General features: G+C 38.9%; 1 protein-coding gene across 11 annotated transcripts in view; it reads left to right on the top strand.

Moving 5' to 3' along the window:
* LOC126291722 (uncharacterized) overlaps nucleotides 1-15,149 on the top strand; it is a 144,283-nt gene that overhangs the window by 110,457 nt on the left and 18,677 nt on the right. Inside the window, exon 6 of one of the 11 annotated variants that reach the window (XM_049985388.1) lies at nucleotides 4,262-4,313. The exons of the other annotated variants lie outside the window; for them this stretch is intronic. Within the exon in view, the coding sequence (XP_049841345.1) occupies nucleotides 4,262-4,313 (52 nt within the window). The remainder of the gene's footprint in view (nucleotides 1-4,261; nucleotides 4,314-15,149) is intronic. 11 annotated transcript variants of the gene reach the window in all.

Below are 15,149 nucleotides of genomic sequence, written 5' to 3'. Positions count from 1 at the left end.
GTCACTCTGAAAAAGTTCTGCACACTAAATAGTTTGAAAAAAGTCATTAGTCTGATGATTGCTGTGGGTCTGGAGAAAATGATTCAGGAATTCGAAAAGATGGGTTCTTTTGGTGTGCAACCTGGTAGAAGGAGGAAATGAATTGTTTTGACACCAGTGGGAGCAGTGGCCATTGCAATGCAGGAGGAGACAAGGAGGAGACAAGTGGTGGTGCACAAACGTGTAATGCACGGAGAATTGCCTGAACATTTGGCATACCCGTGAGCACAGTGTGTGAAATCCTATGAAACAGCCTCCTTTCCTTCTTTGCTATCCATTCAAAATTACCCATGTGCAGGAGTTGCTTCCTGTTGACCTGCCAACAAGAGAGACCTTTGGTTTAGAATATTTTGCTCACATGGAAGTGGACAATGACTGGCCGTGGAAGATTTTGACAGACAAAGTCCACATACATCTGACAGCATATGTCAATACACAGAATTGTCAAATATGGGCAATGGAAAATCCACACACAAATCAACCAGCACCACTTCATCCTGAAAAGGTCACTGTATCGTACAGGTTTACGGCATCATTTATCATAGGGCCATAGTTTTTTGAAAAGACAAGTGCTTCCGGTCCTGTTACCTGTACCATCACTGGTAAGCGCTATGAGTGTCTCTTACACAACCAAGTCATTCCGGCTCTCCAACAGCATGGATGGGATCATTTTTATGCAAGATGGCACACCTGCGCACATTGCAAATCCAGTTAAGCAGCTGCTGAAGCACCATTTCCCTACAGCCTGGCCATCCCGATCACCTGATCTAAATCCATGTGACTTCTGACTATCTGAAAGATGTTGTATTCAGTGTTTTAATTGCAAACTTAGCTGCATTGAAGGCACACATTGCTCAACACAATCTGAACGTGACCCTGGAAACACTTCGATTAGTTGTGGAACATGTTGTTTCTAGATTTTAACTTGTTGCAGGAAATGGTGGACAGCATATTAAACATGTTTTGTACCAGTCTCACAGAAATTAATAATCCGATTTGATTTTGATTGATGCTTTTTTTGTCATTTTTGGCCTCAGGACAATTAAAAACCGACGTGATTGATGCATTTTATGCGGTTTTTGGCCTCAGGACAGTTAAAAACTGATGTGAGCGATGCTTTTTATGTGGTTTTTGGTCTCAGAAGAGTTAAAAACTGATTTTTCCCATTTGATATGATATGACCTTGCCGTGGTGGATGGGCTTATATAACTAACGGTATCACACCTGTACACCCATGCACACTGATGAATACAGTTTGTTTAATGTCAAATGTGCACCTTAGGCATTGCTGTATGATTCATTTGTCATTTGTAGTCACCCACTATTAAATTATGATGCTTAAAGTGTCATCTATTGCTACATTTTGTAACTATTTATTTTTCTTCTGCCATACATATTTTCCCTTCTCCAATAATATTTCACTGCAATTTGACATCATTTTGACCAATGGTGTTATTTCTACAGTGGTTTGAATGTTTAACTTTAATTATAATCACCCTGAATATTGCACAAACAAAAAATACTTGTATTTGTTCACTACACATTTGATGATGTATTACTTTGTTATAATTTATATTATTATTACAATACACTAAGCATTTCATTAACACACAAAGACAATTTGCAAATATTATGACTGAGCCCTTTGATTTGAGTTATCAAGGTAGCTTATTCTTTACGGTTACTATTTTTTTTTTCATATTGTAGTTATCTTTGAGTCTAGTATTTTTTTAATGTATGATACTGTATAAAAAATTTCCCTCTATGAAGCAGAACTGCACAAAATTTGAGAATATGTCTTCTTTCAAATTATTATTTTTTTCTTTTCTTTTTTTTTTTCCTGCAGGCAGCTCAAACTCTACAACCTTTGGTAGGAAATTTCTGTCTTCCATTGTTTGAAATGAATACAGCTTCATGCTGCTTCTTGTCATCCGACTGCCTGCCAAGTAGATCTTCATGTAGTGCTCTTGCTGCTCCACTAGGGGATGCACTGGGCAAATCTCTGTCCCTGCCTGGAGAGCCTTCATTACAATCATCACTAACCCAGTATTTCACCACCGAAATGACAAACTAGCTGTATTTGTTTTTTTCTCTGGTTCAGAGCATTGTAAATTCCAAAAGAATTGAGAGGTCGACACTCGACTAGATAAAGGACAACATTTTTGTTCATTTCATCGATTTCCTTAGAACAGGTTAGTAAGAAAAGTACTGATCGCCCATTCAGCTCATTTCATGTGAGTATTGTATAGATTTACACACACAAACTTCAATAAATACTCTCCAGTTTTTCTATTTTTCTTTCATGTGTTTGACACAGAAGTGTCATGAATTATTTATATCATTCTGACATCTTACTTGTCTTTCCATACAAGGAAAAGAATGTTGCCTCTGCTAAATAAATCTGTCATCTTTCTTCATTCTTGTTACTTTAGCTTTCAAAGTTTGGGGTGAACTTCTGTTAACCCTAATAGTACCACAGACTCTTGTTTGGTTTTTCAATAGTAAATCTGCAGTAGAGGTACTATTATATTAATTATCCTGGTTGATATGGCGCCACACACCAAGATAACAGCCAAGAATTGAGAGAACAGTGTCTTCCAATTTCTTCCCTTCGCCAGTGTAAAACTCTAGATTGCAGATGTAGCTTGTGTCACTCACACACACCATCCTAACAAATAAACCATAGTTTGTAATCTTTGCAGGGTTGTACATTCAAAATCTCATATGTCTGCTTTACCAAATCATCTCCGTGTCCCAAATTTACTGAGGAAATAATCCAGCACAGGTTGAATTTTAAAAAGTCTTCCAGAGCTGTTACTCAGTTTCATGCTGTCGTTAAAGTGACAGAATGACCAAATCTGTTCAAATTTATTTCTGTTCACAGACTGTGAAAACATCAGGGTAGCTATGAGGCCTTTTTTCCTCCAAGATTCCATCAGTCGCTAAATGGCAATGACCGTGAACATCAAAAATGTTTTATTTGCAACATTTTGCTTTATTTCATTTTTTAGCTTTCATTTTTAGCTTCATTTACATAGCTTTCAGCTACATCTCAGCATAGGTGCCATTCTGACTTAGACATTTGTCACAGTGTAGTAGCAACTTTCCAATACCCTCATCATAGAAAGCAGCTACATGTGCTTTCCAATTTTCTCCGCTGGTCAGCAACTCTTTGACTGTGCTGAAATAGTCTTCTCATAGCCAACATTTCATGTGAGCAAAGAACTGAAAACCAGAGAAATCCAAGTCCAGGTTGTACGGTGGCTGATCAATCACTTCCCACCAAAAATGCTGCAGAAGCATCTTTGTTGCAGCTGCAGTGTGTGGCCAAACGTTTTCAGAAACAAGGACAATGCCTGATGACAACATTCCTCTTCACTTGTTCTGAATTGTTCTTTGTTGACAGATTTCTCAAATAGCCTAATCCACTCGCTGAACAAGATCATCATCCATCCCTAACCACCTGTATCATAAACATCTATACGTCCTCCTTCAAAGTCGTGAAACATTGCCACATTTTGCTGTCATGCATGACATATGTATTGTGGGCTACATGGAAATCAGGCGAAACCCCTCAGCATGCATTTCATACTTGGTGGGAGATTTGATTGTTCTAGGGTTCCCTGACAAAGACATCTTGCATGGCTCTCCTGTACACACTTAAAGTTTTGAGCAACGACATTCCTCAACTATTCACTTAAACTTGAGCTACATTCTTCTACATGCTCCTGTTCATAGGTAAATGTTCGTAGCAGAAAGGGGGACTAGAATGAACTTCAAACACCTTACATGGTTCAGTTCTTGCTTCGATGTTCATGATCAACTGTATGTTAATAAGACTGTAACTTTGTCTTACCTCTTGTCAACCCACCTATCTCACTCCTGCATGCTTATTATTATTAGGATTTTAAACACTGTTTCACTACCTTGTTGGATATCTATCTTCTTGACAGTCAAATGTTTTGCAAACTCGTACCACCACTACAGGAATGTGGTAGGAAGATACCTAGCAATAATCATATGTCAGGAGAAACTGCAAGAAACTGTACCAGAAAACATAGCTCTTAGACCTTTTGTTTCATGAAAATATATATACCATGACGGTTTCAGGTATTATTTATCAAAATTCTTGAATTTTTATTCTAGAGCATTAAAGCCACACATGGGATTACTTATGATTTAATTTACAAAATAAACTGCACTTGTCATTGGTTGTCTTAAGCTGTCATTACAGTGGGAACTATAAGACACTTGGTGGGACAGATGCATTACAGGTTAGTGGGTGTAGAGTAACATTATGTAAATACTATTACTCTGCTATGTGGTTTACAGTGTTGCATTCTAATGTAGTGCAAAATGTGCTTGTAGACTTGAAATAGTATTAGTATGGGAGTAGCATAGCTGTAAACAGCTGATGGAATGTGCTTGTGGTTTAGACATCCCCTTGCTGGTCACTGTCAGTAGGGTAACGATATAGGGGGATGTATACTAGAAATAGCATGCATTGCCAGAGCGAGGTCTCATAGAGCTTCTCTGGAACCAGTTGTGCATGCTGCTCCAATATATCTGATGCTGCATCTGCTATTTTGATTTCAGATTTGTAGTTATTCTTCCTATATTATGAGCCCCAGGAACTATGTATTTTGGCAGAACACCAGATATGGTACCTCTATAAGCATCTAGTATGTTTGTGAGATTTGCCTCATATTTTGTCCTCATTCAAGTATTTTGTGATATCATGGATTATTAATGAGAACAGACGAACTGACAGTTGTAGGATCAAGTGTGTGCCTGACTGGTGATCTGAAATTACACTACTGAGGAGAAGTCGACAGTAGTCAGCTCTTGTAACAAACTGTGTTCCATTAGTGAAATGTTTCTCAAGTAAAGTCTTTTGAGTGCTTCAGGTGGAATGGTTCAGAATGTATGCTGCTCAAATGTATTTGATTTTCACTCAAACATCTTAAGAGCTGAATTAGCGAGCATGTCTGCATGCTGTATTTGATATGTCCTGCTGCTGCTGCTCAGATGTATCAGGAACTGTATTGTCTGCATCATGGACCTGTTGAACTAAGGGAGAAATAAAAGAAAATAATTAAAAACACAAACATACACATACAAACATAATGAATAATTAACACTGTGTGAGAGAGGAATGGTATCATATTTACAATCAACTGTGCGTGGAGGTGGTAGAAGCCTGATGGTGCCTCGTGATGATGATCAACCTTTCACTATGGTGTACAGAACACAAGTGGTGAGGTGGTAGATGGCCACAATGCTTCAGGAATTGGAGCAACTATTTTGGACTGTGCTCAGAATCACAGGTCAGCAATCTTGGTCTCTGACATCTTCAAAGACGTCATGATTTTAAACTTAGAACCAGGCACATTTGTACTTGTAGCACGATGTCATAGAAATACTGTTACTGTGTTGGAATGTCACATGTGAATAAATTGCTAGAAATTAATAGCAGAGACTTCTTCTGAAGTGTTCTGATGGTTGGGAAGTATAAGATTTGTCCAGAAAATTTGTGAAATCTGTACAAGTAAGGATAATACTTGCTGGATGATGTTGCTAATATGCAAGTGTACTCTATGGTATTCTTGTTGTTGATATATGTTTTTATTGTTGGGCGTGTTTTGCCTACATCAGTATCAGGTTTTCAATACACCAAGGTGTACCTACAGTAAAAATCATTGTCAATTAAAAATAACACTCTCATCCATCAAAAGAGTGTGTGGATCAATGTACTTCTGGCTGGGAATCCTTGGCAGCTATTTAGGAACCTATTGCAGTCTCAATTTGCCATGAGACCTACTACTACTACTACAATTGCTAGTTCTATACCAACTGTTGTTGTTGTTGTGGTCTTCAGTCCTGAGACTGGTTTGATGCAGCTCTCCATGCTACTCTATCCTGTGCAAGCTTCTTCGTCTCCCAGTACCTACTGCAACCTACATCCTTCTGAATCTACTTAGTGTATTCATCTCTTGGTCTCCCTCTACGATTTTTACCCTCCACGCTGCCCTCCAATACTAAATCGGTGATCCCTCAATGTCTCAGAACATGTCCTACCAACCGATCCCTTCTTCTAGTCAAGTTGTGCTACAAACTTGTCTTCTCCCCAATCCTGTTCAATACCTCCTCATTAGTTATGTGATCTACCAATCTAATCTTCAGCATTCTTCTGTAGTACCACATTTCAAAAGCTTCTATTCTCTTCTTGTCCAAACTATTTATCGTCCATGTTTCACTTCCATACATGGCTACACTCCATACAAACACTTTCAGAAAAGACTTCCTGACACTTAAATCTATACTCGATGTTAACAAATTTCTCTTCTTCAGAAACGCTTTTCCTTGCCATTGCCAGTCTACATTTTATATCCCCTCTACTTCGACCATCATCAGTTATTTTGCTCCCCAAATAGCAAAACTCCTTTACTACTTTAAGTGTCTCATTTCCTAATCTAATACTCTCAGCATCACCCAACTTAATTACTCTACCTTCCATTATCCTCGTTTTGTTTTGTTGATGTTCATCTTATATCCTCCTTTCAAGACACTGTCTATTCCGTTCAGTTGCTCTTCCAAGTCTTTTGCTGTCTCTGACAGAATAACAATGTCATCAGCGAACCTCAAAGTTTTTATTTCTTCTCCTCGGATTTTAGTACCTACTCTGAATTTTTCATTTGTTTCCTTTACTGCTTGCTCAGTATACAGATTGAATAACATCGGGGAGAGGCTACAATACTGTCTCACTCCCTTCCCAACCACTGCTTCCCTTTCATGTCCCTCGACTCTTATAACTGCCATCTGGTTTCAGTACAACTTGTAAATAGTCTTTCGCTCCCTGTATTTTACCCCTGCCACCTTTAGAATTTGAAAGAGAGTATTCCAATCAACATTATCAAAAGCTTTCTCTAAGTCTACAAATGCTAGAAATGTAGATTTGCCTTTCCATAATCTTTCTTCTAAGATAAGTCGTAAGGCCAGTATCCTCATGTCTTCCAGTATTTCTACGGAATGCAAACTGATCTTCCCTGAGGTCGGCTTCTACTAGTTTTTCCATTTGTCTGTAAAGAATTCGTGTTAGTATTTTGCAGCTGTGGCTTATTAAACTGATTGTTCAGTAATTTCCACATCTGTCAACACCTGCTTTCTTTGGGATTGAAATTATTATATTCTTCTTGAAGTCTGAGGGTATTTCGCCTGTTTCATACATCTTGCTCACCAGATGGTAGGGTTTTGTCAGGACTGGCTCTCCCAAGGCCGTTAGTAGTTCCAATGGAATGTTGTCTACTCTGGGGGCCTTGTTTCGACTCAGGTCTTTCAGTGCTCTGTAAAGCTCTTCACGTAGTATCGTATCTCCCATTTCATCTTCATCTACATCCTCTTCCATTTCCATAATATTGTCCTCAAGTACATCACCCTTGTATAGACCCTCTACATACTCCTTCCACCTTTCTGCTTTCCATTCTTTGCTTAGAACTGGGTTTCCATCTGAGCTCTTGATGGTCATACAAGTGGTTCTCTTATCTCCAAAGGTCTCTTTAATTTTCCTGTAGGCAGTATCTATCTTACCCCTAGTGAGATAAGCATCTACATTCTTACATTTATCCTCTAGCCATCCCTGCTTAGCCATTTTGCACTTCCTGTCGATCTCATTTTTGAGACGTTTGTATTCCTTTTTGCCTGCTTCATTTACTGCATTTTTATATTTTCTCCTTTCATCAATTAAATTCAACATTTCTTCTGTTACCCAAGGATTTCTACTAGCCCTCGTCTTTTTACCTACTTGATCCTCTGCTGCCCTCACTAGTTCATCCCTCAAAGCTACCCAGTCTTCTTCTACTGTATTTCTTTCCCCCATTCCTGTCAATTGTTCCCTTATGCTCTCCCTGAAACTCTGTACAACTTATGATTGGATTGAAGAGTGCAGCAGTAATCGTCAAAATGTGTGTCGAACTTGCAGTTTCCTAGTTGTTGTATTTTTGGATTTGCACCATAAATTGGAACACCGATAATTCAGTAGATAGTACTGCCACGTGTTGTTCAACATACATGCAATGATATTCAGCATGCATGTCAGCTGTCTCCATTTACAATTCCTGTGGGGGCTTCTAATGTCATGAGTGCAGCATGGAGATGTAGATTGTGTAACAAAGTTCTGCAACATGTCCACTGTGTTGTAAGGAGACCATATTGTGCATTTGTAAGCCAGTAAGCTGTTTGTGGAGTTTTTCAAACTGGTCGAGTAACTGCATTTAACAATATTTCATTTGCTATAGTGGTTAAGTTACATTCAGTCTGCATGAAACTTGATTTCACAGACTGCAAAAGTACTTACAATTCTGTAGTCATGAAATTATAAAATGCCTGACTGAAGAAGGAGATGGCATAAGGTATGATTTATAACTACAGTGTTAATGCCAACAGAGTAGTAAGAAATGGCAAGTGACAGATACAAATCCTATGACTGATTGGAAAGTGGAAAATCTAAGTATTTGTCCCTTTGTCAATCAATAGAGTAATTAAAGCTGAGTCATCATTCTTTGGTCTCATAAAGCACAGGAGAAATGGATGGAAGACAGATTTCTGTATGCATGTTAGCTGACTCCATTTACAAATCCTGTGGGGTTGTGTGCATAGTGGAACATGTGAAGTGGGAACCTTTAGATGTGTAATTCAGTTACAAAAGATCATACCTACCCGCCATATACCTGTATAGTTGCCACATCTTTGATGGGTGCAATTCTACATGTAAATAATGTAATCCATTTGGTGGTTGGTCATGTTACTACCAATGAAATAATCACTGTCCATTCACACATGTTTTGGTGAATTTTTCAAGCACAGTACCAGAACTTTTTGTGTATGGGGGGGGGGGGGGGGGAGGAATCAGAGTCATCCCATAAGTATCCACCACCAGGAGGATGAATATGCGTCTCTAGTATTTCCATGCAGAACATATGCGTGGATCCATGCATATTATTTTCAGCTTATGTGAATTTTGACTCCCTGTCATTCAGGTTAAAGTGTAAGTGTGTTTTCTGCATTTTTCATCTTTCCCATCATTTTAATTCAAGTCACACAGGCTCTTACTGCAATGCTGTCACAACAGCATAGTAGCATTGGGAATCAGAACTTCTATACATCATTTTGCGTTAGGTTATTGAATCAGTAGAATGCGTGTGGTTTTTCCCTTTACAGAGGTGTCAGAAGTGCACGGTCGCATGACTCTAGGGCAGCTTTGCTCTTAGTATGGGTACTACAGATGGGGTTATGGCAGTCTTGTCGACGGATCTGACGATCATCAACTTCATGGCCATGTAATAGGGAGCTCTCCGTGGTAAGATACTTGTTTAAATGAAGACATAATTGTTACTACTATGCAGCATACAGGTTGCACTTTAACTTAGTGCAGTAACTCAGGATGCCAGTGTGGGTGTGTGTGCAGAGGTTCTGTCACTCCTGGTATTTGTTTAAATAAAGATTCGGATGGAGCTGAACTTACAGTTAGGAGAAGCAGTAGGCAGTAACCATACACCACTGAGGGAATAGTAGCTGGGGGAAAAACATGTAAAATAGCTCAGCAGCAAACATCTTCCATTCGTGACATCATAATGCCAGTATTCCAGAACTTGGATTCTGATGTCATACCGCCTGTTCCAGCATGCTCACAATTGTGATCATTTATTTGAATTCTACACTTTTATAAATAGCCCAACAAGTGGGAACTGCATTGCAACATTTCAGAGTGTCCTCATTTTCCACCTCTGGAACAGTGTACCAGAACTCTATTACCTTTATACATAGCCCACCAGCTCTGAGGTGGATTGTGATGTGATGGAGCCAAGGCCAGTATTCCAGCTATGGGACAGCATACCAGAATTCTATGCAGTTATACACTGAAGAGGCAAAGAAACTGGTACACCTGCCGAATATCATCTAGGGACCCCGCGAATATGCAGAAGTTGTGCAACACTAGGTGACATCGACTCAGCTAATATCTGAAGTAGTGCTTGAGGGAATTGACACAATGAATCCTGCAGGGGTGTCCATAAATCTGAAGGAGTACAAGGGGGTGGAGATCTCTTCCGAACAGCACGCTGCAAGGCATCCCAGATATGCTCAGTAATGCCCATGTCTGGGGAGTTTGGTGTGCAGTGCAAGTGTTTAAAATCAGAAAAGTGTTCCTGGAGCCACTGTGTAGCAATTCTGGTCATGTGGGGTGTCGCATTGTCCTGCTGGAATGGATGCAGGTGATCAGACAGGATCTTGTGTACATGTCACCTGTCAGAGTCATACCTAGACATATCAGGAGTCCCATCTCACTCCAACTGCACATGCCCCGCACCATTACAGAGCCTCCACCAGTTTGAGTATTCCCCTGCTGATAAGTAAGGTCCATGGATTCGTGAGGTCGTCTCCATTCTCGTACACATGCATCCGCTCGATAGAATTTGAAACGAGATTCGTCCAACCAAGCAACATGTTTCCAGTCATCAACAGCCCAATGTCAGTGTCAATGGGCTCAGGCGAGGTGTAAAGTTTTGTTTCATGCAGTCATCAATAGACTCGAGTGGGCTTTCACCTCCAAAAGCCTACATCAATGAAGTTTCATTGAATGGTTCTCACACTGACGCTTGTTGATGAGCCAGCATTGAAATCTGCAGCAATTTGCAGAAGGTTTGCACTTCTATCACATTGAATGATTATTTTCAGTAATTGTTGGTCCCTTTCTTGCAGGATATTTTTCTGGTCACAGCAATGACGGGGATTTGATGTTTTATTGGATTCCTGATATTCATGGTACACTTGTGAAATCATTGTACAGGAAAATCCCCACTTCATCGCTACCTCGGTGATGCTGTGTCCCATCACGCATGTACCGTCAATAACACCATGTTCAAATGCACTTAAATCTTGATAACCTTCCATTGTAGCAGCAGTAACTGATCTAACAACTGTGCCAGAAACGTGTTGTCTTATATAGGTGTTGCCGACCGCAGCATTGTATTCTGCCTGTTTACGTATCTCTGTAGTTGAATACATGTACCTACACCATTTTCTTTGGTGCTTCAGGGTAAATAGCCTGACAGGTCTGACCTGGATTGTGACACTACTGTTAGACTGGTGCTTGTATCATAACTCTGGGTTAGTGAGCTGTGGTCGCCATCTTTAATTCTGCGCTTAGGACAACAGCCGCAGGCATCATAGGAGAGAACAGTTGCACAATTGGGCCATTTTCGTTTAATTTCCCACAAAAATTCATGTTTACCACCATTTTATACATAGAGCAATTGGTGTTTGTCGGCGGGGGGGGGGGGGGGGGGCATATATCTCATCAATGACATGCTTTGGTGCCTGAACTGTCCTTGCTCATGTGCTTGTAATGACCCCAGGATGACATTCAAAATGCTAGCAAGTGTGCGCGACTGTCAGTTTCTCACCAGCCATTTTATCATAGGACAAAATGAATCATTCACAAGAACAGAATCACCTTCATTGTTATTGTCACAATAACTTGAAAGCATTGCCAACATACGCTTCTTTATGGGTCTGATTATGACACTATCAATGGACACATCCTCAGAACTGTAAAAACATTCAGTCACAAGGTACGTGGATATCCATTCTCATTAAGAACATATAAAGTCATTGTCAAAAACTCTGAAAGTATTTCAGAGTTGTTTTTTAGATTCAGGAGGAACTTTAAGACAAAAATAGTAATCATTTTAAATATCAGAATACAGCGAAAATGCTAAATACTCAAAAAGTACATGTAGGCTATCAGTTTGATACATTGACAACCGATGTAAACACCTAATAAGCAGAAGCAGTAAAAATATACCACAGCAAACAGCATCATTCATTATGTTGTAAACATTATGTGACAGTAGTAATTCCAGTTTTGTAATTTTCATATTGGGCTATTATGTATGAAATAATGTATCAATCAGTCAACAGATGAAACAGGTAATTAAGCTCTACATATTGCAAAAAATGTCTTATTAAATTTTTTTATTTACTCTGGAGTACTGACATGCATGCTGGTGTACCTGAAGACCATATTTCGAAGACAAATATCTGTATACATTTTCAAGAAAATGTGATTGACTTTTTAGTAGCCACACATTGATATTTAGATATTTCATGCCTAACATTGATGTGTTCTACCCAGGCCTTTCTGAGTACAATATTTGTTCTGTGGTCCATCAGTGTGTAAAATATTTTATCCAATCCTCCACAAATGATGTGTCATTCATAATACCACTCCAAACAAGGTAAGCTCATATGTTTTTGTGACTAGCAGTGTAGCCACAAAGAAAGTGTCTTCACATGTTGCGACATGTTGGTGAACTTCCAACGACATGTTTTAGTTGTACTGGTCTCCAGTCAACAATGAACACTGTTTTTACTCCAACTCTGTATGCTGCTCTATCCTACGCTAGTCTCTAAATATCTATGTAACCACAGCAAATTACATAATTTCAACCTTGCTACTGTAGTCAGTCTTAAGTCCCAGCTCTATACTTTACCTCCCACGCTTACCTCCATTACCAAACCATGATTCATTGATGCCTCAGCACATGTCCTAACAGCCAACGACATATTTTAGGCACATTGTGCCATAACACTCTGTTCATCCAATTCAGCTTAGTATATCACAATGAGTTATTTCATTTACCATCTAAGTGACAATGTTCATCTATTGCATTACATTTGAGTTCATATCTTCATATCTGAAGCTCTGATTTGTTTCCCTCACTGCCTCCTCAGTGTGCAGATTGAGTAACATTGGGGATACACACCAGTCACCAGTCTTATCCCATTCCCTTCTAAACTGCTGCCTCCTTGTCGTGTTTTCGACTCTTAAAACTGCAGTCTTCTGTTTGTAGAGGTTGTATGTTACCTTTTGCTCATAGTATTTTATCCTTGCTGGCCTCAGAATTTCAAAGGTTCTACTCCGGTCAACAGTGTCAAAATCTTTTTCAGTATCTACAAATTCTATAAATGTAAATTTTCCATTTCTCACCCTGTCTTCTAAGATTAGTCAGATTGAGTAGTATTGCATCATGTGTTTCTACATTTCTCTGAAACACAAATTGATATTCTCAGACTTCAGATTCTACCAGTTTTCCTGCAAATAATACATGTTAGGATTTTGTGACCATGACTTAAAAATCTGATAGTTTGGGAGTATTAACACCTGTCACCAACTGCCCTTTTTGGAACTGGTATTATGACACTCTTCGTGAAGATGAGGGGTATTTCGCCTGTCAGATAGATGGTGCATACCAAGTGGAATAGTGTTGCCATGATTGGCTCTCCCATGGATCTGAATGATTGTGAGGGAATAGCATCTACTTCAGGGGCCTTGTTTCAACTTAACATCTTTAGTACTCACTCAAATTCTTCTCATAGTATTACACATCCCATCTCAGCTTCATGTACTTCATATTCCCTGTCCCTAACATTGTCATTAGCTTTGTTTAATTGTGTCACCTACTATACATTCCTTCCAGCTTTCAGGCTTCCTTGTATGCATATATTGTCATACCATCAGAGTTCTTGATATTCAGTCACCTGCTTCTCTTTCCTCAATGGTTTCTTTAATTTTCCTGTAGGTTGCATCTGCCTTCCTGATGTTAATGCAGTCTCCTACAGCTTTGCATTTCTCCTCTAACCATTCTTGTTTTTTCCTTTTGCAATTGGCTTCTACATTTTTATATGTATGTATAAACCTTCTTGCCTGCTTCATTTTCTGCAGTTGTATATTTTCTCCTTTCATCAGCTAAATACAGCATTTTGTTTGTTATTTAATGATTTTCACTTATTTATTCTCTCCTGCATTGAAGCTTATCACGTGTCATATCTGTGCAGAATCTTCTATTGTTATTGTGTCCTGTGTTGCAATCAGTAGTTCAGTTGAGCTCCATAAACCTTTTCAAAACCGCAAGCGCTTCAAAATTTACGAAAGTTTCACTTCTTTAATTTTGTTTCAAGTTCTTTCAATTTATGCGAGCCCCACTTCCTTGATTTCATGCCTTTCTGTAATTTGTTAATTTTTAATATGCAGTTCATAAGCAATAAATTTTGGATTGCACATACACTCCTGGAAATATTTTCCTGTAGAAAATCTGGTTCCAAAACTCTGTGCAATTATGTAATATGTTTGAAACTTTCTAGTGTCTCTATGTATCTCCCATGTATAAAACCTACCTCCATGATTCTTAAAGAAAACATCTTTAATTATTAAATTCTGCTCTATGCAAAACTACCCAGTCATTCTGTTCCCTCAGCCAATGTCCTCCTAATGTTTTTCTGTCTCTTCCTTTTCCTGTAATCCATTTCTGCACCCTGTTACTCCAGTCACCAGTACAATTAAATTTCGTGAAGAACTGAATAATTTGCTTTGTATCATCATATTTTTATCACTCTTATCATCCATGTAGATAGTAGGCTTATGCAGTGGCATTACTGTTGTAGTTGTTAGCTAAGATAAGGCTGTCACTAAGCTATTCATAACTGCTCACCTACATTTGTATTTTCTTGTTCATTATTAATCCTCCTCATCCATTACTTATATTAAAATATGTGTTGATTCCCCATTGTTTAAGCCCCTATTTTACTTCTGAAATATTTATCCAAGACGATGCCATACCCATTAATCTTTACACTGAAGCTTCTTGTCTTGGGTATGTATAAACAGCTTTCATTACACCTGCTTACAGTACTAATATAGCATGACCACACTGACTAACATTAGAAGGTCCAGCAGTCAGTCATCGAGACTGATCCCACAGCAACCACTGAAAAGGCTGGTGTCCCTCTTCAACACTGTATATTAATCTAATCTAACCACACATACTCCTCTGATGAGTCTTCACCTGTGATACAGCTGTCTTTATCATTGACACACAGAAGTAACCCCACTGTGGCAAGATTCATAGTTGGCAAAAGGACAAGGTAAATTTCTAAATACATCTTCATGTGGTATGCATTAGATTTCCATAGGACCTATCAGCTAATTTCTTACACCTGGTATTTCACTTTGCAGTGACATGTTATCAGTGAATCTGGTTGAATTTATCTCTTCT

This window comes from Schistocerca gregaria, chromosome 9 (assembly GCF_023897955.1).
Source record: "Schistocerca gregaria isolate iqSchGreg1 chromosome 9, iqSchGreg1.2, whole genome shotgun sequence".
In the NCBI taxonomy this organism is placed as follows: domain Eukaryota; kingdom Metazoa; phylum Arthropoda; class Insecta; order Orthoptera; family Acrididae; genus Schistocerca; species Schistocerca gregaria.
Note: the sequence above shows the minus strand (reverse complement) of the source record. Positions and strands in the feature narration are given on the sequence as shown.